This window comes from Phoca vitulina, unplaced genomic scaffold, assembly GCF_004348235.1.
Source record: "Phoca vitulina isolate PV1807 unplaced genomic scaffold, GSC_HSeal_1.0 scaffold9, whole genome shotgun sequence".
Classification (NCBI taxonomy): Eukaryota; Metazoa; Chordata; class Mammalia; order Carnivora; family Phocidae; genus Phoca; species Phoca vitulina.
In genome coordinates, this window is record NW_022589712.1 from 22,057,841 (window position 1) to 22,082,829 (window position 24,989).

The window sequence follows — 24,989 nt, forward strand, 5'->3', positions numbered from 1 at the left end:
AGATTGGCATATTTTGTGATGATTTGCACCCTTTATTTACATACGGAGCAGTTGCCACAGAAGTCTCTTGATCTTATATCATTTCAGAAAATAAATGTATTACTAGAAACACCAGACGTTTTAGTGTTTGACTTAACACTGAAATAGCACTGAATAGAATATGTTTAGCCATTTTCAACCTTCTTCTGTGCTTCTGCAGTATTTATGCTGGAGTTATCTCAAAAATGGACTCAAGGAGAAAGCATGAACCTACAAGCAATCCTTAACCTCAAATATTCGATCTATGTCATCACATCTATGTAGTTCAGAATCTGCTTAGAGAAGACAAACCAGGGAGTTTGGCTTCTCTTTACCCCTTTGAAAGAGTCAACCTTTAAGGCTTATTAGTGAGCCAGATTCTCCCCACCCCTAAGCCATCCAGCAGTGACCCTTTCTCAGTCTGCTTAAGGCAATGCACAAATAATTGCTTTATGTCATAGACCTGTTTCTGCAAAAATTCAAATAAGCCAAATGCTATTTGCTCCCCCCAAAAGCCCACGAATTATGTTCTAATAAAAAATAATCACTTATTATGTATCTGTTTAAAATGTCATGTATTGGATTTACTTACAGTGAGATACATCAACACTTTAGAAACATAATCTATGGGGTATCTCTCTGGTCTTGAAGGGGCTTATTAGTGCACAGTGTATAATTGTTCACAAGGAATAGCCTAGTTGCTGATAGGGCTAATCATAATAGTCTCAATAACTACCATGGAGAATTCTATGAAGTTGAGTTTGTACTGAGTTCTCTACAAATATTGTTTATTGAATATAGATCATCACAAGAGGGATAAGAATGTAAATAATCATATTCAATCATAGAAAGTAGATAGTATTACGACAACCTACTTTACATATGAGTAAACTGAGGCTTAGGAAGATTAGGGCATCACACAATAAGAAATAAGGTCAGAATTGAGGCCACGTGTGGATAGTTCCAAAGCCCATGCTCTCACTGTGCATTATCATTTCCTGACTTACCAAGTGCTCCCATATGTGACATTATGCTGGGCTCTTCACCAGCAGCCTGTCCCCTTACTTGTTGTTTGTCTTTAATATTTTTTAATTAAAAACTTTTAAACTTTTTATTTTAAATTAATTTTAAAATTAATGATGTTGTACAGAACAGTACCAAAAAAAAAAATTCCTGTATATCCAGAGTCCTCAAATGTTAATCTTACATAACCACAGCACAATGACCAAAATCAGGAAATTAACATTGATGCAATTCTGTTACATCATCTATAGACCTTATTTGAATTTCCCCAGTTACCCCATTCATGTCCAGGATCTAAATCAAGATGACATGTTGTCATGTCATTTAGTTGTCATGTCTCCTTGGTCTCCTTAGGGGCCAACCCTATACTCGCATGACCTCAGGGGTGAGCACCTCCTCCCATTTTGCATCCTAGCCACTTTGATTGATTCATCCCTTTAAACTAAAACAGTTTCTTTGTCTTTCATAACCTCAACACTTTAAAAAAGTACTAACCAGTTATTCTTGCAGAATGTTCCTCATTTGGGTTTGTCTGATGTTTCCTCATGAATAAATTTGGGTTGCGCATTTTTGGTAAAAATCCTATGGAAGTTATGTTGTGTCCTTCTCAGTGTGTCATACCAAGAGACACATGATTTGTCACGTCACTGGTGATCTTAACTGTGATCATTTGGTTAAGGTAGTATCTGCTAGATTTCCCCACTATGAAGTAGATATCTTTCCTCTTTTATTAGTATTTTCTAGGGGAGCTACTTTGCAACTACGTAAATAGCTGGTTTCTCATAATATCTTTGCCACTAATTTTATCATTCATTGATAATTCTTGCCTAAAACAATGATAACTATAGTATTTTAAAATGGTGGCATTCTCTTCACATCATTATTCATACATATATTAGTTAGAATTCCATTGTAAGGAATAGCTTTGTCTTCTTCCCTTCTTATTCAATTATTTATTTATATCAGCATGGACTCATGGATTCTTACCATATTCTGTGGGGTATATTAATATCATTGGCTATTTTGTTTGTCCAAACTGTCCCCTATTTGGCCAAAAGACCCCTTCAAGTTTGGCTGTTATCCTTTTGACATGTTTCCCATAATTTTGTTTTATTACTTTTATTTTTTTAAGTGAATGGTCTTTTTATTGGAAAAAAAAAAGACTTGCATTTGCAACTTGAAATGGGTGTAAATTGTAATTTCTTGAACAGCAATGTTGATGCTTGTGCTGAAGTCCAGAGAGCCACAGCTTCCTCTGCTGGCTCCAAGTCACGGTTCAGAAGGTTTTAAAAACAGAGAGTCTAACCTTCCCTTGGTAAAGGTTTCTTTTTAAAAATTAGTGTGAATGGTGACAGCCTGACACCCATTTCGCTCTAGTACAACACAGACAATGCTGAACCAGCACACACAGCATGCCTCGAGGACGAGGGTCATCATTACCCTGGGTGGGGGCACACGGAAGTACGAGAGGGCTGTCCTGTTAGGTGGGGCTACGTCTAGACACTTTATCCTTCACCCATGTTTCTGCACAGCATCCTGCGATAAACCAATTTTAAATGTGTGTTTCCAGTAAACCAGCAATGGCAGTTTATACTAACGAATTGAATTAGAACCCATTTGAATAAGTTTTTTTTTTAATTTATAAATCAGTTTATTTACAGATTTTATTTTTTCTTAAAGTACATTTCAGTTAACAAATCTATTTACACAGGTATACATGGGAACTCATCCCAGTTATTTTATAGATCATACTTACAAACCACACCCCAAGTCTTCTGTGCAAAGCTGCACTGGATGTGAATTTGAGTAAGTTTTAAATTTGTTTTTTCAGTTTTTATTTTTAATACAAATGCCTGACTGTGCTCAGTTGTCAAGCTGCATGCATGAAAACCTGGCCAGCCCAAACAGTGTATTACTCATGAGCAAATGGAACTGCAAGGAGTCTGCTAAGTGCTTCCTTGTCATTAAGGTAGTACAAGTGTTTATATCGTAAAACTGAGGCATAGCTTGATCTTTAGGGCACAGGACCACCAACTAATACATGCAGATTTTGTGTGTGTGGACCGAAGGCACTTTTGACATTCAGTTTTGCTATACAGAAACAGAATGAGTAAATGAACTTTTTTTTTTTAAGAGGTAAGTACAAGATTCAATTCGATTCTTCTAGAGGGGGAAAAGGAGTTGAAAGTAGGTCTTCATTTGGCAATCATCATCTGTATGAATTCGTCATAGCTGACTTGTCCATCTCCATCAATACCTGGTTCTCTGATCATTTCATCTTCTTCATCCGTTAGTTTTTCTCCTAACTTGGTCATGACATGACGTAGCTCCGCCGCCCTGATGTAACTGTTGCCATCCTTGTCAAAGACTCGGAATGCCTGGCGAATTTCTTCTTCACTGTCTGTATCTTTCATTTTTCTAGCCATCATAGTCAAAAGTTCTGGGAAGTCAATGGTGCCATGACCATCAGCATCCCCCTCATTGATCATATCCTGCAATTCAGCTTCTGCTGGGCTCTGACCCAGTGACCTCATGACGGTTCCAGGTTCGTTTGTTGTGATGGTCATCGCCGTCTTTGTCAAATAGGGAGAAAGCCTCCTTGAACTCAGCAGTCTGTCCTTCAGTCAGCTGATCATCCATGGTGCAAGGAAGGGAGGAAGAACAGAGGGAGGGAGGGTGGCTGTGCCAGCGCAGAGGTTGTCCCGGGAGGGGTGTGGGCAGGCGGTGCCCGGCGGCTGTGAGGACCGGGCAGAACCCGCCAGGCTCCCAGCACCACTGCCCTCCCATCATTTTGTTTTAAAACACTCACTTTTCTGGCACGACAAAGTGTTCCAGGCTCATCTTGTACTTTCTCTGCCTAGCCATGCATGACCATTTCTCCGAAAAGCCCTGGTTCCTTTTGTTGGAGAATGGTATTTGGAAACCCAGATCTGGGCACTCATTGCTTTGGGTTTCTCCTCTCCTTTCTGTGCGGTTCTGTTCTTAATTTGTTATTATGTAGTGAGGTGGATTAGTTTGTCTTCTCTGCCTGTTTTACTAACGCTTTGCCCCTCACCCAGATTCACCCTTTGTGACCTACTCTGCAATAATGGGGCTGGAAATTAAGCGTTTCTCCTCCACAGAGAGCACGATGTTGTGATTTACCAGTGAAGGGCACTGGGGCAGGGGGCGGGCATTATAGGGGACAGGCGCTTCTCTTCCCGGTTCTAGTGTGCTACTGTTTTGTTGGCCTCTCACCCCTACCACGTGGCTGCCAGCAGTGTGTGGGAAAATCCAGTGCTGCTCCGCCCCAGCGGCTTGTCCAGAGCACATAGTCGCTTGGTGAGCTCACAGCCTTGGCCCCCGTCCAGTGACCACCTCACTGTGGCACTCCCACCGTGGACATCACACACTTATGCTGCTCTTCTGGTGAGCGGGCTTCCAGTACCCCAAGCCCTTTTGTGTGCCTATCTGTTGTCTTGGCCACATCTACCCCAGAGGAATGCTTTTTGGCTTGCCAGCCCCAGCTGCGGTTCCTTCCTGCTGGCTTCTGCCGGCCTGCACCCCGGAAGGGTAGTTCCTGCCTGCTTGGTGGCTGCGCAGGAGCTCTGGCCCAGGCAACCCCCTAATTTTTAGCATTCACTGAATGTCTCCATCTACCACACCCTCTCCAGTGAGATTGGAATCTCATCCTCGGGGAGAGGACCCTTCCAAGTTTGTTCATTCCTTAGGCTCTCCGTATCCGCCTTAGAGCGTTCTTTAGAGTTCTCTGTACACCTTTATAGTTACTCCCCTGTGAGAGTTTATATTAAATTTCCCTGTTCAAATGACTGCCTGATTTCTACTTCCTGACGTGACCCTGACTCATACATACCCCATATTGCATTCCCTTTCCCATCCTTGTTGATTTTATTTATCTATCTATCCTCAGTAAGTGAATCACTATGATGGTTGCTAAAAGTCCGAACTATATACAAACACTTACCAGGAAAAGTCACTCCCCTCTCCCTACCCTCCATTCTGTCCTGTTCTCATTTCCCCAGCTTTTCCAACTCATTCTACCTACTTCTTGTTTCTATCTCATTAGTTTCTATTTTTTTTTTAATCCTAGCAGGCTTTTTTTTTTTTAAGATTTTATTTATTTATTTGACAGAGAAAGACACAGCGAGAGAAGGAACACAAGCAAGGGGAGTGGGAGAGGGAGAAGCAGGCTCCTCGTTGAGCAGGGAGCCTGATGCAGGGCTCAATCTCAGGACCCTGAGATCAGGACCTGAGCCGAAGGCAGACGCTTAACAACTGAGCCACCCAGGAGCCTCTCATTAGTTTCTAGTTTATCCTTTATTTCCTTTTGCAATTGTTGAGAACATACATGCATGATTCCTGATTTCCTTTTCTGCAAAAGGTAGCATCCTATTGACAGTCTTCTACATTTTGCCTTTTTTTTTTTTCACTTCACAATATATCCTAGTAAGCGTACCATGCCAGCTCACAGGAATCTTTGTCATTCTTTTCACAGCTGTGTAGTACTCCACTGCCTGAGTGTACTAGACTTTATCCAGCCACTCTCTCAAGGATGGATATTTAAGCGGTTTCTGCACAAGGCTGCAGTGAATAATCTGTGCATACATATTTTTGTATTTTTGGAGATGTATCTTCAGGGTAGATTCCTAGAAGTGGGATTGCTGAATTGGAAAGTCAGTCCATGAATTGCTTTGTTAGTCATTGCCAAGTTCCCCTTTCAAAGGGCTGTGCCAGTTTGTATTCCCACCAGCCATGCATGAGTGTGCCTGTTTTCCCCAGCCTCGCCAACAGGATGTGTTGTCATACTTTAAAATTGTTGCTTATCTGATAGGTGAGAAATGGTGTAGTCCTAACTTGCATGTCTTTAATTATGAGCTATTTGAATATCTGTTCACAGGTTTAAATGCCATGTCTATGTTTGTAAGTGAATTTTCTGTTCCTGTCTTTTTCCCATTCTTCTGTTGACTCTGGTCCTTTCTCCCTTTTTAAGAATTCTTTAAATATTGAGGGTATTAGCCCCTTGTCTGTGGTATAAGTTACAGACATTTTTCCCCAGTGTGTCAGTTGTCTTTTGACGTTGTATATGGTACTCTGGCTGTGCAAATGTTTTTGAATTTTTGTGTAGTCATGTTTATTGATCGTTTCTTTTGTCTGGATTGTGAGTTGTGGTTAGAAAGACTTTCCCTGTACCAAGATCAAAGAGGAATTTACCCATGTTTTCCCTAGTATTTCTATAATTTAAATGTTTACATTTGATTCCTGATCCATTTCAAGTTTATTCTTATGTATGGTGCGAGATACAGATTTTATCTCTTTCCAGTCAGTACGCAGTTTTCTCTGTCTTTACCCCAGCAATTTGAAATGCCTCCTTTATCACACACTAAATTTCCATATGTACTTGGGTCTCTTTTGGGATTTTTTATTCTATCCCTCTGGTCTGTTTGCCTGATCATGAGCCAGTTGCAGACTGTTTTAGATAGAGAGGCTCTAGAGCAGATTTTAGTGTCTGGTAGAACTAGTTTCCCCTACAGTTGTGCTTTTTAATTGATTTCCCAGCTATTCTTGTATGTTATTTTTCCATACTAACTTGTCCTTGATAGTTAATATGATTCAATTATGTGATGCTAACTAAATTGAGGAAGCAATTCAGGGGCTCAGAGGTACGTTTGCTTTAACAGTTAATAATTCATGGGGCGCCTGGGTGGCTCAGTCGTTAAGCGTCCGCCTTCGGCTCGGGTCATAATCCCAGGGTCCTGGGATCGAGCCCTGCATCGGGCTCCCTGCTCGGCAGGAAGCCTGCTTCTCCCTCTCCCACTCCCCCTGCTTGTGTTCCCTCTCGCGCTGTCTCTCTCTGTCAAATAAATAAATAAAATCTTAAAAAAAAAAAAACGGTTAATAATTCAGCCAATGGGAGTCCACGGCAGAGTCCTGGGCCCTGGAAGAAGATTGAGGACCAGGTATTAGTGCCCCAGATGGGGTGAGGAAAGTCACAGAAGTAGGAGGCAAACCCAGGGTGAGAGTGTATCCTGGAAGTCACAGTTGGCTAGAGCATCAGATCAAGTTCAGAAGTGGTGATCTGGCCCGGGAGAGGCTGGAAATCATGACTTTATACGACAGTGGCAAAGAGCCCTTGGGTTCCATGTGGGAGCCCACCGGTTCCAAGTCTGCAGATGACCTGAGTTTATCTCATCTGTTTGGTAGGAAAATTCTCAACTCTCTAGTTCCAATAGTCAACAACGTGGCTTTAAAGGGTTTTGGTTAAGTGTATTTATGCCCGACATATTTCTGAAGTAAACTTTGTTTTATTTTGTTCCTGGTAAATCTAAGTCCTTTCTTCCAGAGTTCAATAATTTGAAACTAAAAGTTTTACATGCATTTTAAACAGCCACCTTCCCTCCCCTACCCACACATTTACGAAAATAAACAGGGCCACCCCACCAGCCGCTCTCTGATTTGCATAACAGCAAGAGCTGATGCAAATTCTCACATTTGAGGCTATTTCAGAGTTGGTGGAGATGGCAAAGGGTTCCTTTCCTTAAATAGTCTTGAGAATGGTACCTTAGATGAGTGCTTTCTAAAGCACTGTTACTGTAAAGTGAAAATATTGGACAAACTAAAATGCTAGTGGTAAACGAAACATTTTCGATGGTGTCAGGTTTGGTTTTTGCAGTAAGAAAACGTCGCAGCCCTAAGTGGAGAGTCAGAGTCTGTGGCCCCGTTGTCAGCTGTGGCCCTGCCCTGGGTCCCACCCTGCTTCCTGCCCCATGGGGCCCCGCCAGCCCTGCCCACCACACACACACATTTCACTTCCCTCCTGCCAAAAAAAGTCAGATGTGGAAACTCTTGGTACTCCCTCCCGCAGAGTATCGCACACTATTGCATCGTCTGGCATTCGGCACATAATGTTCATAAACAGGGATAAGATACACCCTGGGTCATCACACTTGGTGGTAAGACTGGGAAGTAAGCACAGTTTGCCATGGCTTTTCTCCCATGGCACCACTCACAGCTGCTTCACCGGAGGAGCCTGGGGTCCCCTGTTCTGGGTTCCAGTTCAGAGATTGATAATGGCAGTTTAACTGGTAAAGGGAATTGGAGGAAAGGGGTAGTGGATTAATATCTACAGAGCAGCTCCTTCGTCCAAGGCAAAGGCTGTTTAAATACCTTTCATCCAATTATTCTAGCTTTCTATGAACTGGGCATTTATTTTTATTTTTTTATTTTTTTACAAGCTAGCAAATAAAGGGAAGAGATCATTTATTCTGCCCTCTTTGTATGAACTACTCCAACCAACCAAGTTGTTGTTGAGGAGGTGTTTCCTTTTCGTTTGTTTTTAAAAAAAATTTTTTTTTGAACTAGGCATTTTTATCCTCATTTTTCACTGTGTCATTAGTTGGGCCAGGATTTTCTCTCACCTCTGCTTGACCCAGAGCCCATGCTGAATTATGGTGCTTTTTGATTTACTCAATGCCTAGGACAGTGTCCAGTGCATAGGAGGTACTTAAGAATCTTGGGGTTGATCATGGACTTTTAAAGATTCAAAGCCTGACCCCAAAATCATAGCTTTCAAAGTTTCGAGCACTAGCAAGGACACTTGGGTAGATGAAGGCTTTTTTCGGTTTTACCCCTTTATCCCAGTCACTCAGCTTAGCAGACCGCCTAGCCTGACCCTGAGTAAGATTCCTCTGACTCCTTCGATTCTGTTTCTTCTCTTTTCTGTGCCTTTGGCTGACCCCAAATTTAGAAAACCTCATAACATAATTTGGCCCTCTAGATTTTCTCAAAAGTAAGTCTGTCCCTAATGACTGAGCTGACTCTACAGCTAAAGTTCCAACAAAGTCTGACCTCAAAACACTGAGTTGGTTTTTTCCTAACTGAGAATGTCATTCACATTTCTTTGAGGATTCCTCCCAGCACAGGAGGCTACTTCTAGGGGCAGCCAAATACAAATGGTGAGTAACTATATGTAAACATGTTTGACTTCACAAATCATCAGAGAAACGCTAATTAAAATTGAGAAGCCATTTTTTTTTCACCCAACAGATTACCCCAGTTTAAAAGATGAAAACATCCAAGTGGGAAAACCTGTATTTTGATGAGAGATGGAACTCTGTAGGTGCCCAGTTAAGAGTGTTGATCAAAATCTGAAATATGCATATTTGCTAGTTTACTTTTGGTTGTCTTCTCATCATTTTTTGAGTTTTTGTATTTTTTTTTCTTTCTATACTAGTCAGGGTTCTCCAGAGAAACAGACCAACAGGAGATTATATCTATGTCTATATATCTAGATCTACATCTATATCTATATGAGATATAGAGATTTATTATAGGAACTGACTGACACAATATTATGGAGGCCAAGAAGTCCCACTATCTGCCATCTGCATTCTGGAGAACCAGCAAAGTCAGCGGGGTGATTCAGTCTGAGACCAAAGGCCCGATACCCAGGGGGCCAGAGATGTAAGTCTTGGTCAGGGTCTGAAGGCCTGAGAACCAGGAGCACTGCTGTCTGAGGGCAGAGGAAGATGAATGACCCAACTCAAGCAAAAACCGCCAATTTTTCCTTCTTCTGCCTCTTTGTTCTATTCAGGCCCGCAACAGATTGGGTGATGCCCACCCACATTGGTAAGGGTGGATCTTCTTTACCCAGTCTACCTATTCAAATGCTAATCTTTTCCAGAAACACCCTCACAGACACACCCAGAAATGTCTTACCAGCTCTCTGGGCATCTCTTAGCCCACTCACACGGGCACATACAATTAACCATCACACTTTCTTCCTTTTCTGATTTTATCTTTAGAAATCTTGCTGGTTGAAATTTGCTTCCTTAGGAGCATCCTCTTGTGATGTAAATTCTTCACCTGCTTTCCCTGTGTTCTTTTTATGCTTGCTTGCCTAGAGAGGGAGAAGCACCTACAAGCAGGTTATTTTTTATTTCAGGGACTTTGCTGAGAGCCACCCTCGCTCTTTGAGGCTACAAATAAATGAGCCGTATTTCCAAGGATAGGAATGAGCGGATACAGAGATGCCCCCACCGAACCCCGCCCAGGGGCGGACACCATGTAATTCTAGGAGGTGGAACCAGGTTCCACTCAGACCTTCTCCCCTTCATCCATGGCCTGTCTGACTCCTGGATCTTCAGTCTCTAACTGAAGACCCAGGGCTGTCACGAGCCCACAAGGGGCCCTGTGTGAATTGCAAGAAGGCATCACTTTGGGTGAGAACAACCCTGCTGGCCCGTGCTTGGTGACCAGATGTTGTCTTTGTGTGATCTGGGAAAGGATTTATCTCTGTTTGTGGAACAGAGTGTGAGCTTGATTCTAGTGCCCTCCCCTCGCCCCCTGGGCCAGGCATCCTTTTGCAGGGCACTGCCAACACAACCTTACCTGAAGCCCCGCAAAGGATGCTGGGTTTGTCTTCCAGATCTGACACTTGGGAAACCGGCATTTTGCCTGAGCCCTAGGGTATGGTCCTCAGCCTCCTTCCCCACCTCAGTCCAGGCTTTAGAGTTCTTGGCAGTACATTCTATAGTTTTGTTTGGGGCCTGCTCACTTTTTTGTTTGTTTGTTTGTTTCAGTGAGTTTTAAGAGAGGGGAGTAAAACAAAATCCTTCCTTCCTCTATCGTGTTTAACTGGAAGTTTAATTTCAGAAACATAACATCATACCTTATTTGAATTGTCTTTCATTTTTCACTTCTTTGCAATGCTTACTCACTCACTCATAATTGGCTCGTGTTAGTCATCACACTCCCCACCGAGAGAACCCGTCCTTAGATCGCTACAGTGCCGCTCTATTGTTCAAAAACACTTTTCCCTTGACTTTTGTGCCAGCACCGTGTTTCCAGTCCCCTTCACGTCATGTACGCTCTTCTCTTTGGTTTTTTTTTTTTTTTTTTTTTTCAGTTTTCTCAAGAATGCAGCTACTAGAAAAGCATTCTAGAGGGATCAACACTTAGATCATGGAATAATCCACCCATTTCCATTAAACAGCACTAAACCATGCATTACTTGTTCAGAGCTCCTGTTGACTATGATGAGCATTCTAGCTGAATCTTCTGCTGGTGGCCAGATTGGTGGAATGGTTTCAGTTAGGCTGTGGCTGTTTGTGTGTCCATCTTGGAGGGAGGCAGGGGGAAAGAAACAACTCCTCCATGAAGAAAGGTCAATTCTGTTGAAAATTTTTTTCTTTTGCTTGTTTTAAATTTTCATTTTACTAGATCGTTCACTCCAATGGGAAAAAAAGACCAGTTTACATTTGGCCAGAGGACGTTGAGAGTGGTGTGTAATAGTTTTTCTAAAACTATTGACATTCTTTCCTGTAAAAATCAGGGAGTCAGCCCACGATCTTCTTGGCCTGCTTGGGCGGGATGTTCAGGGGAGGCTAAGGAGAAGAGAACGGATCGTCAGGAGCACCCAAGCCATGTGAACTCCCTGGGGACGTATACACAGCTGAAGAGCTTTGTGTGTTCATGTGTGTGTTTACACCCTTTACACAATACAACCTTAACAGTTATTGCCACATTAAATAATAGCCTTGCCAGTCTTGCGAAGATGGGTCACACTTCGCTGTTTCTTCAAAGCATGATGAACAAAATAAAACCTTTCTTGATGTTTAAGTCAGGGATAACTTTAAAAGCATTAATTGCTGCACTGAGCTGCTGGTAGAATTTGTTCCAGGGCCTGCGGAGGTTTGGGAGAGAGCCCAGAGATCATCCTTTTTCAATTGTGTGTGCTTTTTTTGTGCTTTGTTGGTGTTGTTTCCCGCTTTGTTCTCTGGGGCACCTTAACACTCTTCAGGGCCTGGCCTGTGGCTCCCAACCTGTCGAAGCTTCTCTTCTCTTTATTTCCTTGCTATTCCCAGTCTTCTGGGAGCTTGAAAAACCTTCAAACAAGCTTGTTAGGGTTATTAAACTGGAGTCCAATTCACCAATGAAGGCCTGAAGGGACTCACCATGACCTGTAAGCGTGCACCACAAGGGGGCTATTTTTGCCCAAGGTGGCAATCTGTAAGATAGCAGAAAAAACTAGAAAAAATATGGCACCAATTAATTTGGATTTCCACACTCTGGCCAAATGTGAACTGGTATTTTTTTCCCATTGGAGTGAACAAGATACCTTTTAGCTTACTGCCTGGTCTCTGGCGGGGTTTTGTGAAGATGAGGGTTTTGTATAATTTAATTTGAGACAGAATAGAAATTGTCATAGTTTGAAGGAATGAGATGAATAAAAGTATGGTAAAAGCAATATTGTATTTGGAGTTTGTTTTCTACTCTGACCACTTAAGGGAGAATCTCCATACTGCTTTACTGCCAAGTGGCTGAGCAATAGGATAGCTATCGCCAAGTCGGGACAGTTGGGGGACTGTGTAACGGAGCCACTTTCCGTGGCCTGGGTTGAATTTGGTGGAAGAAAATGTGACTTCCTATTCTGGTTCTGTTGCTAGCTGGAAAAATTAACCATTCACTCTGGATCTATTTCCTTAACAGCAAGTTGAAAGATTTAAAACAGAAAATAAGATTCTTCTAGCTTAACATTTTTAGTGTGTGTGTGTGTGTGTATGTGTGTGTGTGTCCTTAAAGTCCTTTAAAATACAGAACTCATGGGTCGCCTGGGTGGCTCAGTTGGTTGAGCATCCTCTTGATTTCGGCTCAGGTCATGATCTCAGGGTGGTGAGATCGAGCCCTGCGTAGGGCTCACAAGCTGGGTATGGAGCCTGCTTAAGATTCTCTCTCTCCCTCTGCCTCTCCCCTCTTCCTCCCCACCCCCTTTGAGAGAGCCCGCTCTCTCTCTTAAAAAAGAATTACAGGACTCTTGGCAGACGGCCAAATAGCATACCAGATCTAGTGCTGTCCTGAGATCAGATATCAGGACAAGGTGACAGAGCAAATTACCTCTGCCTCTCTCATCAACCCCGACTTGATGGAACAAGGCAGATAAGATTAGAGACCGGACCACTTTTCTGCACAGAAACCTTTTAACCAGCATCCATTAGTCAACAGAGCATGAGGTGGTGTCTGCTGGGGCCCAGGACCCATTAAAATTGATGAATAAGAACAATTATGACACAATCCTGGGCAGTTGGGCTCTGGTTGATGTTTGCTGTGCTGTCTGAATTTTATAATCCTCTCATTTTAAAAACGTTAAATCTCCTCCTCTATGTTCCCTGATGATCTATGTTTAGTATTTTTTCTGCCCCTTTATTTATTTATTTATTTATTTATTTATTTATTTATTTATTTGACAGAGAGACAGACAGTGAGAGCGGGAACACAAGCAGGGGAAGTGGGAGAGGGAGAAGCAGGCTTCCCGCCGAGCAGGGAGCCCGACGTGGGGCTCGATCCCAGGACCCTGGGATCATGACCTGAGCCGAAGGCTGACGCTTAACTGAATGAGCCACCCAGGCACCCCTCTGCCCCCTTTAGATGTTGCCATCTGCATGCTGATGTGTGAAGGAATATCTCCTTCTGAAAATCTTAAGCAACTTTTGTTTTTAAGCAAGCTGCAAAATTCATAAATTTTAAAAGGAAGCAGGATGGTAGGGAGGCACGTTTTACTTTCAACATGTTGTCAGAAATGAGTGAGGTACAGTCTGGAGACAAAATCTTGGCCCTGAAATGATGACTTGAGACCAGTGACTCTGATCTGTCACAGTGATGAGAACAGACAGATTGGATCTTCCTGTGGGTCCTGGGGGCCTCCTGAGGATGGAGGCTGGTTTGCAGTACGCGCTGAGATTTCCCTCTCTACCTCTCAGACTGTGTCCGCGGCATGCTCGCCAGCGACAGAGTCTTAGCAGAGCCGCCGAGAACACGATATGCAATGTGTAGAATTAATTGTATTTTCAAGTTGGATATCATTCACGACCACACACATGTATAGGAAATGGGGTATGCATATGTTATTTGAATACTCATGGTACAATGTGTATACTTGTGAAAATACATCTATGTAAGGACTAGAGTCTCCTACAAGGTCCAAAAAATCCCGTGTGGATCTGTTCAGCTTGTAGATCCCAGGTACACATGTGATCCCTAGTCAGGCATCCATTCACACATGTCTCAGGTACATGGAAAGCTTCTGGGATTGCCTGCTAAGGTCTAATTCATACACTGTGTTTACATGGTTAATTATAAGCTTATCCTACTTAAATCTCCCCCTTGCTTTCCCATGCCATACAACAGCAAGGTCACCTTCCTTGCATGAGTTACCACGATCTGGCCCCTGCAGCATCTCCCACCTCCTCTCCTCTCCTTCTCCTTCCCTATTACTCTCCTCAGCTGACCACCCTGACCTTCTTTCTGTTCCTAGCACACACGAATCTCCTGTCCTCAAGGCCTTTGCGCTTTCTGTTCCCTCTGCCTGGAATGCGCATCTCACTCTGCAAGGTTGGCTGCTTCTTGTCATTTAGGTCTCTGCACAAATGTCACAACTTCAGAGGGGTCTTTCCTAACTCCCCTTTCAAATGCTACCTCCATCCATCACGTCATCCCGTGAATGTTTTATTTTTGTCGGGACACATTATCACTCTGAGACTGCCCTCTGTTTATTGACTTGGTATTTGCCCATCTCCCACATAGGAGTGCAAGCTCCATGGCAGCAGGGACAATGCTGGTGTTGTGCCCGGCCCTGGGCCAGCTCCTGGAAGGGGGCCTGGCACGGAGGACTGGCTGGACACCCACTGTGGACTCCATGAGCACACGCGCGCGCTGCCTGCAAAGTGGGCTTCGTTTTGAGAGTCAGAACAGCAAACTCAACTAAAGAAAAAATTCTTCTAAATAATCATCCCTACCATGTCATAAATCTGTTTCCTGGTGAATTCACATCACTTGCTTTTGAAGAGATAAAAAAAAGTAAAATTCTATTATCCCGTAGACTTCCCCGCTTCTGTGGCTCACTTCCATCCCTGTCCCTTTGGAGCCCCCTCTGCCTGACAGGCTCCCTCGCTCCTCTGAAGCCGGCTTAGAGCGCCCCCCCTAAGGATGCCCTTCTCAGCACCCTGGCCCTCCTGCCTCCCCGCACATTTCCACATGGCATCTGTTGTGTCCATTTGTATTTACTTACATCCTTTCCTAGAAGAGTTACTTTATTCTTTGGGGTGTGCAGTGGTGGGGAGGGGACAGGCAAGAGAACGTGGTAATCATATTCTCAGGTATTTGAAAGGAAATTTGTGATCTTTTTTTTTTTCCATTTCCAAACATTTTCTTATTCTATTACCTGATATAAGAAGCCATCTGGATGTTCTATTAAATGGGTGCGCTGTCTTCTTCAGAAAGGTAGTTCGTTGCCTGGGAGAAACAACAAAGTCATGTTTGTCTACTGCCTAAAATTTAAAATGCCCCATGAGTGTATTCATTAATGGACTCATCCTTTCCAATAATAAAAATGTGCAACTCCATGGTCCTTGACAGTGGAACATCATGAAGGGTACTCACTCCTGTGAATCACAGGGTTGAAGGATGTTGGCGGTCTTCTCTGCCAGCCTCCTACCTGGGAGAGTCCCCGTGAAGCCACTCAGTGATGGAGCACAGTCAGAGGATAATAGGGTTAGTCATCTCGTCCTGTCTCCTGTCTCGGGGCAGCAACACAGCTAACCCACTCTAGTCATATAGAGAGCTTTTACAAGACACACACTCTCTCTCTGGCATTTCCCAAGGCAACACCGTGGTGTGGTGGTGTGAAGTGACAACACAGGAAGTCAGTCATGGGACCAGACCAACCGGGGATGCTCGGTTCTCTCTCCCAGGCTCAGAGCTCAGCCCACATTCCTGCTGTTTCCATGGAACCGAAACGTTCGTGTGGGTTTAGTAATCTCCAGGAGAAGCTAGTCATGAGGTGATGTCCCCCTTCACTAGTGCCATGAGGATGAACTCTCTCCAGCAGACATTTCCCTTGCATCCTCCACCTGAATTTCTGAACCTTAAGGTTTCATAACTCAACCAGACTCAGAGTGAGGTGTTATCTAATTAAATGGTAAAACGAGGGTCCATATTTTAAGGTGTTCACACCTGTGGGGTTTTGAACTACAAGAGGGAGGAGAAGAGAAAGAACAGAGGCTGGTGAAACCCTATAAATCATTTTCATTTCTCACTACCCCTGTTTCTGATACCCAAGCGTCTCATTCTGCTACCATTTTCTCCTCACTGAGTCCTCACAGCTCAGGTAGAAAACAGACAAAGAAAAGAACCAATGGGCATGATCCAGGGAAAACATTTCGTGGGAGATAGGGGGCTAGATGGGTTAACACCTCCTGTGTTTGTCCCACTGAAGCCTCATTATTTGGGTCTGGTGGGAATACAGCGCGTGCGGGCCAGCAACTCACACCCAGGCTGAGTGAGCCCCTCAGCCATGACTGATGGATCTGTACACACACACTTGTGTGTGCGTGCATGAGTGTGTGTGTGTGTGTGTGTGTGTGTGTCTGTGCAGGGTGGAGGCCCATGGGGTGGGGAGGATAGGAAAAAGCCTCAAAATTCAACCTGTAAAGAGGATGTTTTAATTCAAGAGAGTCCCCACCACGGAAGTCTAGTACAACACTAGAGAAAAAGGCATGCTTTTTAAAAAAGGTGTTGCCAAGAAACATGTCGAGTGCTTGTGCTTTTCATTGAAACTTAGAGTTAAGTCACATTTAATGTGCTCATCAAGATGGCTAAATAAGGATTCCAGCCAGACCGGAATTATCTAGAGCTCCACAAGAAGCCTGCCATGTGCTGTCTGTCACTGGTTCAGCTGATGTCTCCGTGTCCTGAGCTTCCCTTTGAACTTGTCATAGCCAATGTTTACACTGCCTCTCTGCCCCCAACCCTCAATCAATCATTTTATTTGAATGATCTCTCATGTGTCTCTTTCAAACAAAAAAGAGGAGGTGTCACTAGCGCCCTCTGATGGAGTGTCGCAGAATCAGATGGTTGTGGCATCTCAACAGCAGCACTCCATGAGCTAGCCAAAGTTGTCCCTGCTTTGCTAAATGACAGATTAGGAGGGACGCAGAACGGACTTTTTCTCAACTTCCGGCTGTTCTGTACTTCAATGCATTTTCAGTCAGGTTACCCAGAATTATTATTATTATTTTTTAAAGAAATATTTTATTTATTTATTTGAGAGAGAGAGATAGTGTGAGAGAGAGCATGAGCAGGGTGGGATGGGGAGGGAGAAGCAGGCTTCCCGCTGAGCAGGGAGCCCGATGCGGGGCTCGATCCCAGAACCCCGGGATAATGACCTGAGCCGAAGGCAGACGCTTAACCAACTGAGCCACCCAGGCGCCCCAGGTTACCCAGAATTATTAACATTTTATAGCACATTAAAAAAGTGATTTCCAGGTCATTTTCTAGAGCCTGATTTTTATCGCCAGCTCACCTGTTGACCTGGTAGCATAGAATCCTTTCAGTTTTCCCATTTAAGAAGAGGGGTAAATGAGGGGCGCCTGGGTGGCTCAGTCACTTAAGCTCAGGGAGCCTGACCTTCTGTCTCCCTCTGCCCCTCCCCCTACTTGTACTCTCTCTTTCTCCCTCTCTCTCTGTCAAATAAATAAAATCTTAAAAAAAAAAAAGAAGGGTAAATTAAATTGGACTTCAATGCGTTTTCAAGAAGATTTTTAGAGTCATTTTGAACAATTTAGAAATGAACACAATTTCATTTTCTGTCCCTTGGCTGGTTAGTAGAGAATAGGGTTTGTTGGGCTAAAATAAGGACTTCTAGAAGAATCATGAGCTCTATAGCTCTGGATGTCTCCCAGCTGATTTTAATAGGCAACTCAGGGTTTGGGTGGAATGGATGGCTAAGCCCCAGCTTAAATCAAATGTGGTGGTGGTGGGTGGGCTGGGAATTCAGGAGGTGGTTAGGAGTACAGCCCTGAAACAGGACAGGTGGAGTTCCAATTCCAGCTCAAGCATTTATGTGCGAGCTTGCTCAAGTAATTGAACATCATTCTGGATCAGAATGATAAATAACACCATTATGTTATATTGTGTTTGCCCTATTTAAAACAAACTTGGTCCATTTTTTCTTAAAAAAGATTAATTAATTAATTTTTTCTTTATTTCAGAGAGAGAGAGAGAGAGCATGTGGTTAGGGAGAGGGGCAGAGGGAGAGAATCTTTAAGCAGACTCCCTGCTGAAGGAGGAGCCTGAGGCCGGGTTTGACAGGACCCACGAGATCATGACTTGAGCCGAAACCAAGAGTCGGACGCTCAACCGACTGAGCCACGCATGTGCCATGAACCTGGTCCATTTTTGAGTTCTTGGATTGCACTTAACTTTTTTCAAAAGCTTGAGCGAAGTTCTTACTGCAAATGCCCTGGTAAATTCTAGAATTACAAAAATTTCTTCTCAAAGCACATCCAAAGAAACAATTCTACAAACTGTTAGATATAAGATAAGGTCTGTGATCTAATATATAACATGGTGACTATATGTCACTGTATTATATCATTGAAATTTGCTAAGAGTAGAACTTAAATGTTTTCACCAAAAAAAAAAAAAAAAAAAAACAGGTGATGAATGTGTTAATCCATTCATTGGGGGAGAGTCTTTCACAATGTATATGTATGTCAGATCATCATGCCGTGCACTCTAAATATCTTACAGTTTCATTTGTCAATTATATCTCAATAAGCCTGGGGAAAATAAATAAATAAGAACAAATGATTCCACCTCATCTCAAACGGAAAAAGATCTTCTTTGGCCAAGGGGAGGAAATTTCTTTTCCTCATTTCTCTCCCCAGCTGTCACTGCAACCCCAAATCAAAATTGTTTAAATTCCCCAATTTTCTTAACAGTAGTTTCCTAATGCTTATTGTTCACCCATGATTGAGCTTCTTTCTCCTTAATTCCTTTCAAAAATTGGAAATTAACTGGAGAGCAAAGTACCTGCTAGTAACCCTAACCCTAACCCTAACCCAAGATGGGTAGAGGGATAGACATTTGAATGAGGCTTTCTGCCCCATGGGGCAACAGTGGCTATGTCTCATCAGCAGCAGCAGGGAGAAGGGAGGTCTCCAGCCCTGAAAAGCCAGAGGCTGCTCCTTACAAGTATTGTCCAGCCCGGGGATCAGAGGAGTGGCCTCTGGGGCCAGTGTTCCATGCCTGCATCACCGTGCAGGCTCCATGAGGCAGGCCTGGCCCAGGGACCATGGCCTCCGCTGGAATGGCCCTTCCTCCAAATCTTCCTCCTCCTTTGCCCCCTGCTCACCTGGGCTGTCTTGCATTTCCCCAGCATGTCTCCTTCTGCCCCCTGGGGACCTTTCTCTCCACCCTTATTGGCTTTGGCAAGAAGAACAACCCCAGGCCTGATGGTGGGGGTGAATTCAGGACAGGCTTTGCACCATTTCTGAATTTCCTAGGTTTTGTCAATGGAAGCCAGACCCTTAATGCTATTTTAATGCAGTTGTTTTGTGTGTGAATAATATGCTCTTTTTGCCAAACCTCAAGCCCTGGAACTAAGATCTCATAAAAATGCCTGGAGTCCAAAGCTAATAGCTGTTATTCAGCTGTTATGGGGTAAGGCCTGAAAAGCTTCGGATTGATATTATTCTTACCAGGGCAGCTACCGAGGGGCGGCTGAGGCTCCAGATGCCTGAGGATTGGGAAGAGATGTGCCCCATCAGGCTGCTCCAGTAGCCCCACTACGTGGAGGTCTCTGGTGGAGATCTTTGTAGTTCATCCCCTCCGCAGCCCCTGGTCACCGCTTCCCCTTTTGTGATCCTGAACTCTGAGAAGGGCCTCACTTCCCACCCCACCCTCCCACCCCCTGCCCTTTTCACCATATACATCCGATCATCGCCAACATTCATTCAACAAGAACTTTTTATTAAATTGTAGCTGGCATATAATGTTACATTCAGGTGCACAGCATAGTGAGTAGACAATATTATCCGTTATGCAAGGATAGTCACCATCTGTCACCACACAACATTGTTACAGTATTGACTATCTTCCCTATGCTGTACTTCTCATCCCCGTGACTGATTGATTTCAGAATTGGAAGTTTGTACCTCTTAATCCCCTTCGCCTATTTTACCCATTCTCCTACCCACCTACCCTCTGGCAACCACTGGTTTGTTCTCCGTATTAGTGAGTCTGTTTTGTTTGTTCATTTGTTTGGTTTTTTAGATTCCATATATAAGTGAAATTATATTGTATTTGTCTTTTTATGTCTGACTTATTTCACTGAGCATAATACCCTCTGGGTCCATCCATGTAGTTGTGTGTGGGAAGATAGGAAGTTTTTATTCTTTTTCATGGCTGAGTAATACTCCACTCTGTATGTATGTATGTATGTATGTATCATCTATCATCTATCTATCTATCTATCTATCTATCTATCTATCTATCTATCATCTATCATCTCTACCACATCCTCTTTGTCCATTCATTTATTGATGGACACTTAGGTTGCTTCCATATCCTGGCTATTGTAAATAATGCTGCAATAAACATAGGGATGCATTTTTTTTCTCATTTAACAAGAATTTATTGAAGACATATTAACATTCCAGGCACTTTGCTGGGTGTGATGATAAAATGGCAGCCTGCTGGTAAGAAGAGTCTAGAGTCATGAATAAGAGTATGGACTCTGAAGCCAGAGGTCACATGAAGTCTCTCCTACCTGTTAGCTATTAGCTCAGTGAGCTTGGGCAAGATCTTCCTGTCTCCCCATATACAACAGGGCTAATGATGGCACCTGCTTCACAGTTATATTTTGATACACAAATGGGTTAATATGTCTAATTCAGTGCCCAGCACATGGTAAATACCATGTAAGTGTGTAAGTGAAAAACAAAATAATGGAGAGGAGATGGGCATCAAAGAGCTCACACAAACATGTGAAGTAATTTCTGGGAGAAGGCAGTGGCCTGTGAGATCTGAGAAGCCTGGGCTGGGCTGTGAAGGACAGGCAGGCATCATGTCCTGTGAGCTCCATCTCCTGCCACTCTCTTGGCTCAAGCCATGGTCACCTCTCCTCTGGATCACACAAATGTCCCCGTAAGTGGTCTTCCTCCCTGTTCCCCTCCTCTTCAGACTGCAGTCAATGTGGTTTTTCTAAATCTTAAGTGTGACTCTGTCATTTCCTATGTGGCATTCTTCAGTGCCTCCCAAGTTCCCTCAGGTTTCTATCCAAAGTCCTCAGCAGGCTTGCAAGGCCCTGTGTCATTTTCCTTCCAGCCTTGTCTCTGCTTTCCCCAACTTTCCTTCTCAATACCCAGGATGTTCCCTCACACGCTATCCTCTAATCCCGAGGAACTCCTTTTAGTTCTGTCTGCTGGCCACAGTCTTTCTTCCCTCTGGGCCTTTTCTCCTCTTGTGGCCTCCACCTGGAATACGCATTGGCTCCCCTCCCCCACCTTTCCCCTGGCAGGTTCCTAGTGGCCTTCAGACCTCCACCTCTGCCTCACTTCCTCGGGGCAGCCTCCCCGGGCTCCATGGGTAGGTTTGGTGCTCCTCTTGTGTTCTCCCATGGCACCTCCTGGGGCCCTATAGCAGCACTGATCACTTTACTGATTGTGTAATTTTGCTTTTTATTCTTTGTACCCTTGACCAAGCTCTGGGAGGGTGGAAACTGCCTTTCATGTGCAGGAGTGTATCCCCAGAAGTCAGCACAGGGCTTGGCATGTGGTAAGCTCACAACACATATTCTGGGTGGATTGTGTCTCCCCCACATTCATATGTTGAGGCCCTAGCCTGCAGTACCTCGGAATCGGACCTTATTTAGACATAGGCTTGTTGTAGATGTAGCGAGTTAAGTCTAGGGTGAGCTCACTCTACTCCAGTATGACAGGTGACATTCTAAAAAGAACGCCATGTGAAGAGAAAGACACACACAGAAGGCAGATAATGTGAGGACACGCAAGGAGAAGGCAGGCATCTATAAGCCAAGGACGGGGGCCTAGAACAGACTCTTCCCTCACAGCCCGCAGCAGGAACCAATACTGCCGATGCCTTGATCTCAGACGTCTGACCTCCAGAACTGTGAGACCATCATTTCTTTTGTTTAAAATGTCCAGTGTGTGGTATTTTGTTATGGCAGCCCTAGAAAATGAATATAACACATTTCTTCACAGACCGGGTTTCCAACTCTTTTAAATGTGCTCCTATAAGTAAAGACTTTGCATGTACACAAATATACCCTAAACAGCTCCATATTCCACAAATAGATGGATCCACAAGAACGGCAGGCCCAGGTGGCTGTTAGTCATCACAGCAAGCAGCCAATTTTAGCTTCGAATGACCCCCTCTCCCTGGGTATTCCAAGAACTTCACCCAAGTGGGCAGGGGAGGCGCCCCTCTCAGCAAGCCCCCACAGCAGGGGGAATGGGAGAGGATGGGCAAGCAGGTGTTTGTTTTTCTCTCCCAGCCAGGAGAAGCAGCTGAGAAAGATGGGGTTGGGGGTGGGGTGGGGGTGGGGCAGAGCAAAGTGCAAGGAAGGGAAATAAGAGCAGGAATGTGGAGCCAAGCCGAGTCCATTTTGGACTCCAGAACCGCACCACAGGATGTCAGTGCAGGCTGCACAGAAGCCAAGATGTCAGGGAGGAATTTCCCCCCTTCCCCCCCCCCCAAAAAAGTTCTTCTCCATTTGATTGCAGCCTCTAATAAGCAATTCTTCCAAATTTCTTCTGACTTAAGAAGTTCAGAGCATGTTGAGCTAAAGAAACACTAGGATCATAATTATGGTTATTATAGGGAGTTGTTGTATGCCCATCACCACAGCATCTGGCTGTAATCACATGCTTAATGGAATGCAAGATGATCCACTGCTCATAATGGGTAGTTTCCTAGCCAGGCAGCCACCAAGTGCCCACCCTCCCACTCGGAGGCCCAACAGAACAGATGTTTGCGGAAAGAGAAGATGCTTGTGCTTGTCTGGAGGGCCAGTGACCTCAGGACACTGCTAGGGAAAACCAGCTCCATAACCAGATCTTGGCACTTGTTTGGTTCTGTCCAGCCAGCAAGGGTCAGAAGCTCTCCCCCCACTCTGGGTAGGAGGGAAGGGGTTGGGAGGGGGGTGTCCCAACGCTCACTTCTGATCACATTGAGCCTCACAGACGGTGAAGTGGAGAGGTGTGACTATGGGCTGGGGACCCATATTTGCTCCTGATGATGACAAGCCCTCTGGCTCCATTCTTGAGCAACTTGGATGCCTCAACACACTGGAAATGCACAATGAAAATCCTTCTAGTCCAACGAGTCCTCTAAAGCACAGTTGTCTCAGCTCGTGCTGCCATGACATGACACCATAGACTGGGTGGCTTAACTCACAACATTTATTTCTCACAGTTCTGGAAGTTGGGAAGTCCAACATCAAGGTGCTGGCAGATTTGTTTTTTGGTGAGGGCCCTCTTCCTGGCTTATAAATGGCCACCTCTGCCTTCTCATTGTATCCTTGTAAGATAGAGGGAGGAGCCTCTAATGTCTCTTCCTCTAAGGTCACTAATCCCATCATGGGGGCTCCACTCTCATGACCTCACCTAAACTAATCACTTCTCAAAGTTCTGCCTCCTAAAACTCTCACAATGCGGTTAAGGCTTCAACATATGAATTTGGTGGTGATGGGGAGGAACACAGACATTCTATCTATTAATTAAACTCGTTATCTATTTTGTATGTGTGGGTGTGCTACCCATTTCTTTTTTTACACCTCAGTTTTGAGAGCCAAGAAGTCACAGATGTCTGAGCAGACCTCATCCCCTACAGACAGGGCCTCTGATGTCTTTTGGCCTCACCCTGCCCTAGCCTACCGGCTGTACCAGATTTTGACTATGGTTGAGTCTTAGCTCATGTCTTCAGGGAGTTCCTTTTGATTGGTACTATAGACATTGGGGAGGGTATGTGCTATGGTGAGCACTGTGAATTGTGTAAGACTGATGAATCACAGACCTGTACCTCTGAAACAAATAATAAATTATATGTTAAAAAAAAAAAGATAGTAGGAAGGGAAAAATGAAGGGGGAGATTCGGAGGGGGAGACGAACCATGAGAGACTATGGAATCAGAAACAAACTGAGGGTTCTAGAGGGGAGGGGGCTGGGAGGATGGGTTAGCCTGGTGATGGGTATTAAAGAGGGCACGTATTGAATGGAGCACTGGGTGTTATATGCAAACAATGAATCATGGCACACTCCATCAAAAACTAATGATGTAATGTATGGTGATTAACATAACATAATAAAATAAAATTAAAGAAAAAAAGGAATCCCAAAGCCACTTGATTATCCTGTACCATACAGTCTAGGTATCTTTGTTGACTTTCCCTTCCCGAAACATAAAACCTTATAGTCTCATGACCTTTCCTATATCATCATGCTCAGTCTCTATGCTTCTTCCCTTTCATTCTAGTTTTCTGGGGCTGTCTTCCCTCTGTGGTTCCAATGCAAATAAAGTTCCTTATTTCCTTAACCAATTTCATATCCAAAAATCTTCTGTATGCCCCCATGGGCATCTTGAATTCAACATGGCTAACAATGGACTTTTAATATCCCCTTGCCCATGGGGGATACCACTTGTAAACCTGTGTCTTTGCCATTGACTAGTTCAGTTGGTAATGCCACCCCCCCCCCCCCCAGGTGGCTTATCCTTCTTCTTCATTCAACATCCTATCTATCAAGTCCTGCAGGGTTTACTCTCAAAATACTGCATATATCAGAAAAGAAGAAATAAACATTTAGCATAGAGCCCCCTGTTTTTTTCAGTTAGAAGATCATCCCCTCCAACACCATTTTTAGAGGGGGGCTAATTTAATTGATACGTAGTCAAATGTTTATCTATATTTTAATTATTAACTTAGCAACACGTGTATATTTAAAATAGCACACAAGGGGTGCCTGGGTGGCTCAGTTGGTTAAGCCCCTACCTTCAGCTCAGATCATGATCCCAGGGGCCTGGGATCGAGCCCCACATCGGGCTCTCTGCTCAGTAGGGAGTCTGCTTCTCCCTCTCCCTCTGCTGCTCCCCCTGCT

At 44.1% G+C, this 24,989-nt stretch overlaps 1 protein-coding gene across 1 annotated transcript; it reads right to left on the reverse strand.

The window, feature by feature from the left end:
• Positions 1–1,130: 1,130 nt before the first annotated feature.
• Positions 1,131–5,118, reverse strand: LOC116634455 (calmodulin-1-like). The gene has a single exon (XM_032407761.1). It carries the CDS (start codon positions 3,606–3,608, stop codon positions 3,237–3,239), a length of 372 nt encoding a protein of 123 aa, XP_032263652.1. The 5' UTR covers positions 3,609–5,118; the 3' UTR covers positions 1,131–3,236.
• Positions 5,119–24,989: the final 19,871 nt, after the last annotated feature.

Coding starts and splice junctions, on each gene's coding strand:
- LOC116634455 (XM_032407761.1), bottom strand. CDS start 3,608: ATGACCATCACAACAAACGAACCTGGAACCGTCATGAGGTCACTGGGT.